This window comes from Polistes canadensis, unplaced genomic scaffold (assembly GCF_001313835.1).
Source record: "Polistes canadensis isolate GaletaPanama2010 unplaced genomic scaffold, ASM131383v1 scaffold_9, whole genome shotgun sequence".
Classification (NCBI taxonomy): Eukaryota; Metazoa; Arthropoda; class Insecta; order Hymenoptera; family Vespidae; genus Polistes; species Polistes canadensis.
Window position 1 is genome coordinate 1,562,179 of NW_014569556.1, and position 10,644 is coordinate 1,572,822.

The 10,644-nt window shown below is 31.2% G+C and overlaps 1 protein-coding gene across 5 annotated transcripts in view; it reads left to right on the top strand.

Annotated features, from left to right (window-relative positions):
* The window catches only part of LOC106792251, a 217,738-nt gene extending 210,529 nt beyond the window's left edge, over window positions 1-7,209 (top strand). For all 5 annotated transcript variants that reach the window (XM_014758524.1, XM_014758532.1, XM_014758541.1 and 2 more), the window contains one exon: window positions 5,422-7,209. In XM_014758524.1, the coding sequence (XP_014614010.1) occupies window positions 5,422-5,655 (234 nt within the window). In that variant the 3' untranslated portion in view covers window positions 5,656-7,209. The remainder of the gene's footprint in view (window positions 1-5,421) is intronic.
* The last annotated feature ends 3,435 nt before the right edge of the window (window positions 7,210-10,644 follow it).

Here is a 10,644-nt window from a genome sequence, read left to right on the forward strand (position 1 = left end):
AAAATAAAATTTCTAGTTGCTGAAGAAGTCCCAATAAAGGGACGAAACGTCCAACTAAATCAAACATAGTTCTACTTCTTTCATGTCCAAGTTCCCTGTTAAATTTCATCATTAAAAATTGTAATTTTTGGACGAGAGAAATACTAAATAAATAATAATAATAATTTATCGGTATGTTTGTTGAAACAAATTTATTAATTCATTTAACAAATGATTAAAATATACAAATAATAAAGCGGAGATAATGGAAAAATTTCATTTTCATATTATTTATTTTTTTGTATGAAATTTATTTAAAAAACCATAAATTACTTTAGATATATTATTACATTGCGCATTAAATTATATTAAATAAATAAATATTAATACAATATGTTATATAATATCACAATTACATATATTTAAAAATTAAAGTTAATTAAAATGATTCTATTTTGGTATAAATTGGTATATAACTACATATATGCTTTTACAATATTAAAATAAATTCGAGAAGAGGTTATTTTGTTTTATATTTTACCTTCATAATCCTCGACTTCATAGATACGATGATTAGATAATTCCCTATTAATTCCAATTTTATTCTAATTTAATTACTCGTTCTTTTATTCTCGAGAATTCACTGTCTGAAAAATATGTCATTACGTGAACTCACGTTTTCGTCATTTTCTTTTTCAACCTCGTTCCCCCTTCCCTATACTCTTTCATCTTGGTCGACTGCTTTTTTTTAGACTTTTGTTATTAAACGTTAACTAAGTCTCGACGTCGTTATCGATCAAGTAGATGCTATAGATGGTCGGAGAGTATTGCCCTTTCTTCAATGAAAGGATTCTTTTAAGCGATCATTAAAACATTCGTTTATAGTTACTATCAGCACTAATGCACAACTTTTACGAGACTACCAACCGCTTAGACCTAACCGATCGCGTCGTCGTCAAAATTTATATTAAATTAAAAAGATTATTGTTCCTCCTTCTCACTCTTTTTCTCTGCGTTATTAACCGTATGATAAACCCCCACATACACACATTGCGTACCTTAATATAAATTATTAAAGCGTAGAAGTTTATTCTAACGAGTTTCAATTTGAAAAGAAATATTATAAACGAAAGGATAACAAATGATAAAAATAAAACGCAAGAAATGAAAAATCAGAGATAGAGATAGAGTTACAGTCAAACAGTTATTCTTATCGTCGATGTACATCTTTCCATTATCACGTCATTATACATTGATAAGATTGTCCCGACGACATGAGTCGCAAACGGGTCTCGTTTCGAACTGTAAACGAACGTTGCGAACAGAATCGTTTCAGATATCGAATAGAATCTGTCTTTGTCTCTCTCTCTCTCTCTCTTTCTCTCTCTTTCTTCCTTTTCAATCGAAGTTTAGGTATGAAATGGAAAGGGGGTCAGTAAAGAACATCACCTTCATATAACAGATCTCTCTATTCTTCGTTACTGCGAATCTTCTCTCTCTCTCTCTCTCTCTCTCTCTTTTTCTCTTAGGCTATTTCTCTGTCTCTCTATCTATCCGTTTATCTTCGCATACAAGGGTACGTTGACCTAATCGTTTCTCTCCCGAGAAATCCAATTAGCCGGCCATTAATAAGGGATTCTCTCAGAGGAAGAAGGATAATGGTTTACCTGTCTGGCGAGAAACGCGGATGCACCTGCAACAACGGTTAAGACACACCATTGCGATGCCATCTTATAACGGTTCCTCATTCACGTATCTTCAAACGTATATAGATAGGATCCTTTGCTTCGTAGATCGTTTTCTCGAGAGGTAAGAGAAAGAGATATAGCATTAGTTCTCAGAATTCTCTAGTGGATCGGGAACATTATTCCCTCCTTTGGAAAGCAGTACGATCCTTAGTTTTCTCTTGAGATAGATACTCTTTCTCTTTCTCTCTCTCTCTCTCTCTTTCTCTCTCTTTCTCTCACACACACACACACTCTCTTCTTCTTTATTTCTTTCTATCCCATTTTCTTTCTCTAAGCTACACTTAAGTCATCGTATCGTGTCACTTTTTAACGAACTCATGCTGATCTACAATCTTCGAAATAATTTATCAAGTTTTTATGGATAAAATTTACAGAGAGACGATGAGATAGGAATTTTTAATAAGAAATTAATTTATCCAAAGGATAGGATCAATTTTCAAATTTGATTTAGAAAATATCTCTCTTGAGATTGGTCAACGAAGTGTTTCCATAGGATATTTCAACTTTGCTTCCTTGAAACTATGTTATTTACGTGTGCATCTAAATATTTAGCTGTATTATATTGATAAAAGGAATCTAACGGTAATAGACGAGAACGTTCGTAAATTATACCAGGGTATCGAGCTTCCGCAGAATTCCGTCGGTATGCCGCAGCCCCGTATTAATTAAACCGTGACTCGATGGTAAACACTCTCTCTCTCTCTCTCTCTCTCTCTCTCTCTCTCTCTCTCTCTCTTTCTTCTTTCTCTTTCTCCTTCTCCCTTTTCTCGTATACACGCTTCTCTTTATGGATTACGATCTTTGATAGAAAACTTTCTAGGCGAAAGGCAACTTTTAATCTTTCGGGTTACATTAATCGCATTAATTAAATCTTATACTTAAATAGATAGCACGTAAGTATCTATTGCTAATATTTCAAGTATCAACACTCGATCAGATAGTTTCCAATATATATGAGGGTAAGAAAAAATTCGAGAAGTGTTTTCTGCGTCGTATGAACGAAAAGAAACTAAAGATGTAAATGTTACCGTCAAAGCCGGAAATCAGTCATTGCTAGTAATTCCTCGGTATTACTATGAATGCAAAGAGCCTTCAGATGAAGTCGGAAATTGAAAAATTCTTCTAGTTTTTTCTAGGCATCGAACATAATACTTTGATATTCTATTATATAAAATATCAAATTACTATTTAGACAACGTTGAAAAGAATACATTCTCGGGCACAGACAAATATTGCAATGCTGTAAATTGTGCATCTTTGCAATTTCTTTGAAAAGTTTTGGTAAATATTTTTTATACTAWWMGYRAATRGATTTTAATGAWWYTTATATTAAATTAAAGTACACTCTTTTGTCTACACGTAGAGTACCTTTTCGAGTTATAAATCAATCTGCAAAGGTTCATAAAATGGTAAAGAATGCGATGCTGCAAATTTTTCCAACTTTGCCATTTCTTTGAAAAATTTTGGCAAATATTTATTGAAAGCTATTGTCTAAATTTGTAACCTATTAGGTAAAATGAAATTAGGTATATATTATAGATAAATAATTCAAAAGATCAATTTTATTTTAAATAATATCGTTTAAATGATATCTATACCATTTATTGTTTAATTCTTTTTTCATATATTTTATATTTTATGTTTATATTTATATTACATATGGAAATATTATTCCTCTTTAATAATTGTTAGATTAGTTTATTATAGATATGATTTAATTACAATTCCATACATAAATTTGTATAGTGGCATTCAATTACAATGTTCCATCTTAATCGAACAAATCGTGATAGTCACATCGTCAACGATTTAGAATATCGTGTAACAAAGAAAATTGAACTAAGCTCTCTCTCACTCTCTCTCACTGTGCCGCAAGATCGTCGATCCTCGTGTTCGATAATTAACACGCTACGTGAGAGAAGGAGGAGTTCGAAACCGGTGGCAATTAGCGCAAGCCGATATGTAAAATGAATTATAGCTTTGGGTTTTCGCCGGAATCCCCTGCTTGGATTGTTATTGCCCCGCTAGCATTTTATTGAATTACAGGATAAAAGCGGATGCGTGGATATAGGAATAATGCGATTGTCGACGATGTCATAGTGAATTTTTAAAATCACCGCCCAATGAATTTCTCCTTGAGCAATCCCCATAGTTGTATACATTAATATGTTTGATAAATAACATATCGTATAATGAGATCAAACAAAATGACTAGTATATACATTATATGTATATAAAGTTCTTAGCGTAATAATAATGAACGAGAGAAAAACTAATTTATAAATATACGTATATTGTATTATTATAACTATTATATTAATTATAATAATACATATTATCGGATGTATTCTCTCTTGAATTTATGGATCAAAGGAAAGAAAAAAGAGAAATCTACAATATATAAAAATCATTAAAAAAAACTTATTGGTAAATACCTATTTTTTGTTTGTTTGTCAAATATGTCAAATATCTTGTAAGGTATTGACATTTCGATGACCATGGGGTTGAAAAGGGTTTAAGAAAATAATAAAACATATCGAAAAATCGCAAAATTGAATTTGACATATAATTAATAATAATATGTATAAAAAATATTATATATAGACTTCTCGGAAGAAAATATATATCGAAAGTAATATGAATAAAATAGAATAAAGGATACCCCTATTAGGGTTGGAATAATGTTACCAATAATACTCTATCTATCTTTATCTACGAAAAAATTCGATTCCTGGGAAAAAGGCGGCAATGGAATTTAATTTCAATGAATATCCGACGTTTGGTAAAGGACTTTTGCGAAACGAATGAGCACTCCAAAAACGACGAAGACGACGACGACGAGGACGAGGACGATGACGACGAGGACGATGACGACGACGACGACGAGAGCAAGGACTAGGAAGAACTGACGCGTATTTTCGACGCTTCGAAATCTCGTCGTGCCACGTGACGCACGATGTGTGTCGCGTACATCCCCCATCGTACCCTTCTCCCCTTCGCACACCCTTTCCTACCAACGAAAAATATCACCAAAAATCGTTCTGGCCTCAGTTTCTCTATTCTACACCGGAAATTAAAGATTCAACGAGCCGAAGGTAATTTCGAAGCGAGAAGAGAACAGGACAAAGAGAGAGAGAGGGAGAGAGAGAGAGAGGAAGAAAGAAAGGAAAAGAGAATGGGAATAAAAAAAAAAGAAAAAAAAGATTAAAGAGAGAAAAGATATGAAAAGGGATAGCGACAGTTGATAATGGAAATCGATGCCGTGATTCCACGAGTAACTACTAGGTGTTATGTTTCACGTTGTTGAATTCGCGAAGTAACGTGACCTAAGAAAACATTGATCGCCTAAATATTATCTTCGAATGAATACTATGGATAGTTTTATTGAATTACTCTATTAAAGATACTAATCTCTTCTACGTTTTTACAAAGTAACATATATGCATAATGTATCCACGCATGTGTTACAACTAGGACGGAGATAATATTAAATGTAGAAATAGATCAACAAAAAAATGTAACATTTTTTCGTTAAAAGTTCTATTTTTGAATATAATATTTATATATATACAAAAAAATGTCATATTATGTGGAAAAAGTATGATTATTATATTTTAATCATTCAATTTCAAATTTTCAATTTTAGTTCTCGATAAATACTTGTGTACGTTTAATGAAATAATTTTCTTTTTAGGAGGAATGCGCTTCCATGCTGGAGGATTTGAGCAGTAAGATCAATAATAAGCATCACGAAGTTCACACGCATCCCTTACTCTCAATATTCAAGATGGCCGAGGTTGCGGTTAAATTACCCTATAGCAACGGTGGTAGAAGCGTGTCAAGGTCATCGAGTTTAATCCTCATACTCGTGGTTCTAGCGTGCAACATTCTCACGTCTATTTCGACGTATCTCGTCAACGATTCGTGACACGGATAAAGTTACTTATCCGAAACGAGTAGGGGAAGAAGAACCTCGAGCTTTCGAGTGTTTAAAATATCAACGACGATCTAGGGACATGAAAAAGTGTCGAAAAGAATTATGAGATATAAGGAAAGAATGAAAAATAATGTACACTCATATGTACGTTCGTACACGGGTGTGTGTTTGTATGTGTGCGTGTATGTGTGTGTTTATGCAAAAAAAAGTTTAATTTGTCTTTTCCTAAAAAGATACAAAATCGCTATTTGTCTGACTATCCAAACTTGTTCCTACAATCGAGAATCGAAATGATACTATATAGAAAGCCAAGCAAAGGAACTTTCCATGTAGTAGATTATGGACAAACAAATATCGTATACGTGGTGGTATTACAGCAAGATCGTAATAAGAAAAATGTCTTAGCGAAGTATACCTACGTGATGTAAAAAGGAATACGACAAAAAAGAGATGGGGAAAAAGTTTATTTTCTTTCTTTACGTTTCTCCTCGACGTCTATTTTTGTTCCCGTTGGATCTCTCAAAGATATTGATCGAAAAGAAAATAGAATAGCAAAATCGACTTATAGATACATTGTCACAAAATCGAACATACAGAAACAGCTGGAGTTACCTTTTCGGCCTCGATACGAAACGTGCTTTTTTTTATATATATATATATATATATATAATATATTTTACGTTCAATAAAAAGTATTATCCACGTATATATATAAAAAATGAGCATAAATCCAAATATAATACCATAGTTCGTTTGCTGCTGGACCGGCGACGATATTTCAATCTCTTCCAAATGATCTTGGTTAAATATAACATCATATGTGGCGATATTCGTATTGGCCAAATAAAATAATACTACAACATGATAATAGAATTCAAGCTCTGCTTTATGAATGAAAATTTCGATAAATCCTTTATCGTAATCATAAACGATTTTGTGTTATTATCGGAAATAAAATCAAGCACGATTCTCAATTGCCTGGAATGACTTCGCGTGTATAAATTGAATGAATTAAAAAGAGAAAGAAAAAGAAAAAAAAAGAGAGAGAGAGAGAGAGAGAGAGAAAGAAATGGAGAGTCTGTAAATGACTAGCACTAATATTATTAATATGTATAATGAATTAATCGGAAATCTCCTACCATACTGGACCATTAGGTGTGTTTGTTAAAGTTGATACCTGAAAGAAAAATGACGCGTTTTTTCAGGCCAATCGTATGAGATTCCGAATAATTTAGATCGAATTATAGATTGTTAATATAGATATTAAATAAAGATGTAAAAAATAGAAGTAGAAAAGCTACGACGTAAATACAAAGAGAAGTTATTGGGATTGTAATACGAATGGTAATTTTAAAACCATCGTTTTAAGTACCGAATAATCATTATTCTCAAAATGGTGGATCCAACTTTCCTAAGCTGCTGTATCCAATGTGTGACACTAATAAATAATGCGAGAATTTGCTATATCCAACGATTAAAAAAAGCAAAAAGATTGATGAAATCACGATGTAGGAAGAAAAAGAAAAAGAATCCACTTATATATAAACAAAGTATACATATATACAAAAAAAAATATATATTATTATTATTATTATTATTATTATTATTATTATTATTATTATTATAAACATATATTGAATATAAGTATGCAAATTAATACAGCTAAGGAATGAAACCATCGACGAAAGCATAGATGCGAGTATCCCAGTTGACAAACATCGATATAATACCGTTTGTACATGAATACTCTGCGCTGTAGTAAAACGTTAATTTTATTATGAAGAATTCGTAAATTTAGAAACTTAACTAATTATGTGTACAATCGTGTTGGCATATATTTGATGCAAAGGAGAATATGTGAATGTATGCGATAGAAAAATATTATTCTACTCCCGATCATCCCAACTATATATATATAAGAAAAACCCTATGCACAAAGACTTGATTAATAATTTTTTATTTGATCATTTTATTATCTCAATTTTAAGCAATCACCGAGTTATACATTCGTTAAGAGAGATGTTTCATTATTTATAGATAATCAATGGGGTAGTAATTTATAAAAAAAAAAAAAACGTTTAATCGAATTATCTCGATGCATTAATAATTAATTTATACAAGGAAAAGCGTTAAAGACGTATTCTTCTGTTTTATATAGATATATAGGTTGTAATTGTAATCGAGTACAATGCACGGCACAATATTGCAATCTACTCGACAGGCTCAATGCGTTGATTTTGATGAGAAGAGAGCTGGGATGAACGCGAGCGAGATTGAATGTACGTGACGTGGCTATCGGAAAAGCAATAATGTATAAAGTTTATGATCCACTAACACATTGCTCAAAAGAATAGAATGTGTAAGTCTCATGTTATGTATACATACACACGGTTACACATAAATACATCCAAATACAACGCGAAGAAAATATTTGCGTACGTGTTAAATAGATAAAAATTTCGTGGCTGGTATCCGAACAATCGTCTAAAACGATCCATTTTGGAATGACCAAACGTGCGTTCGTAAAAAATAATAAACGAAAAAAAAAAAAATAAAATAACACGCGTAAATAATAAAGGCCGGTGAAACAAAAAGCTCGTTCGTGTTGTAATTAACCGCTGAATTGTTGTTGAACACATATTTTTACAATAGTTTAAAAAAGCATAGATATGCTTGAACCTTTTAACAAACAAACAAAAAATAAATAAATAAAAGGGCAAGTATTATATCGAATTTTCGTTGTCTTTGATCATCGCATTCAAATACAATTTGAAAATGTTTCACTTAGCTCAAGCAAAACACGACATCGAAAGATCCTACTACATTGTGTCCACTGAGATTAATTAATCATTTTTATTTTCTATCATTCAACGTTTCTTTGAACAATCGTTCACTCGTTATATAGTAGAACTGTATAGTAGTTTTATCTTATATATTTACTCGTACAAAATAAGATAATCGCATTATACCACAGTGTACTTGATAATGCTATTTGTTAATTAAACAAAGCGAGGTATCTCTGTTAACGATATACGAAGTAACATGAGCTATTTTCACGAAGCAGAAACGATACGCTTTTTTGTCGTTTATCGTTATTGGATTTTGAAAAAAAAACACCATTTATTTTCCTTTTTTTTTAATTCTTAATAATTAAACACTTTTGATTGCAAGAGATTCTTAAGCGAAAAATCTCTGGCCTAAACTGCATACTTAGCGTTCTATAATCTTACTTCTTTTGTACAAGGTTGCTAATAAGTTTCGAAGTGATTTTAAAAATTAATATAATTCTCTTTTTCGAAATTTCTTAGACTCCATTTTTTTTTTTAGATTGTAAAACCATAAGCTTACGCAAGGAAGAAACTTTTTTACGATCTACAAATAGCAGGCTAAAAAATCTCGAAAAAGATTGATTTTTTAAAATCACTTAGGAAATAATAATCCATCCTGTATTTAAATTTATGTGCCAGCCAAAGTAATAAGAAGTAAGAAAATTTTTAAGTTAATATTTGAAAACAAATTTGATCATATCCGAGCTTCGTGAGAATGCCGAAAAGATGAAATATTTCTTATATAGTAGTTGAGAAAGATTATTTACAAGAAATTTTACAAAGCACACAATTAAGCGATCGTTGAAAGCGCAATGTTACGTATTTGATAATAAGTTGTCTCTTCCATTAATTTACTCGAGAAACTAAGCGAAAAATAAGCCAAAAAGCAAGAACAACAAAGAATAAAATTCAAGAAAATGAGAGAGACACAAACACAACAGAGCAACGGTGATGAAACCGATGCGATAATAAACTACAGTGGTTCCAATTGAACATATCAAGGCCTCTTAGAAAGGCTAGCCAATGCGCGATTTTACTCTATGTTTCACATAGATTGAGTTTTTTCGAAGCTTTTTTCAAATAACAAAGATACAATGAATAAAAAATAATAATATAAATAAAAAAGAATGATTCGTTTGCAAAATGCGTTGCAAATACTTAAGAGCTATTTTAATAATAATTGCATTTGGATGTCTGGCCTAATTTAACATGTTAACATGTAACATGTTTTAACATATTAAAAAAAAAAAAAGATATAAAGGGATGAACAAGGCAAAGGATAAAAAAACAAAACGTGAAACTCGATGTGCATTATTGTAACTCGTTTAATATTACATATCCATAAGAAAAAAAAAAAAGGATTTATACAGCGACACATTTTCGTTAATTAATAATGTTGAGTCACATATGTAATTATCGAAACTACTAGCAAACGAATCATTTTATCGTACTATGGTAACATTTGTGGCAAGGGTCAGAAATCTCTATTTTCCACGAGCTGCAAGCGTTAGTAAGTTTTTAGAATATTACAACCCTTTCTAGATAATAAGTTCACCCTTTTATAAATTTCTGCCTTACCGACGAAACAAATACGTAAACTCGTGAATAAGTAACGATTATCATACGTCAGTCTGGCAGAATTTTGTTATCTAGATCGTCTCGTCGAAGGAGATGTTTAAATATCTATTTTCAATATTTTTATTTAAAAATTCACTACACTACAAATTTGTTAACGTCTTTATAGAAAAATTCTTGTAAAATTCCATATTTAGTACGTTTTTGATCGAAATGATGATGATTTTATAAAAAAGATGTTCCGTCGATTAAACAGAACAAAACGTGAAAGCTCAACTCGTGAATTACATAACACACCCACACCTATATACATGCAAAAACGCGTACACTAAATGTGCATATATACATACGCATAATATACCACACGTATAAAATACGCGAAGCATATAAATATGCATATATCTATATATAATACTATATATATATATATATATATATATAACATATACATAAACATATATGTACATATTTTTTATTACTTAAAAAACACTCTGACCCCGGCCACGCGTGTAATGTGTATTATAAACTACAAGACTATCTTATCTGTAAACATATTCGTAAGTAGCGCACTGCTATA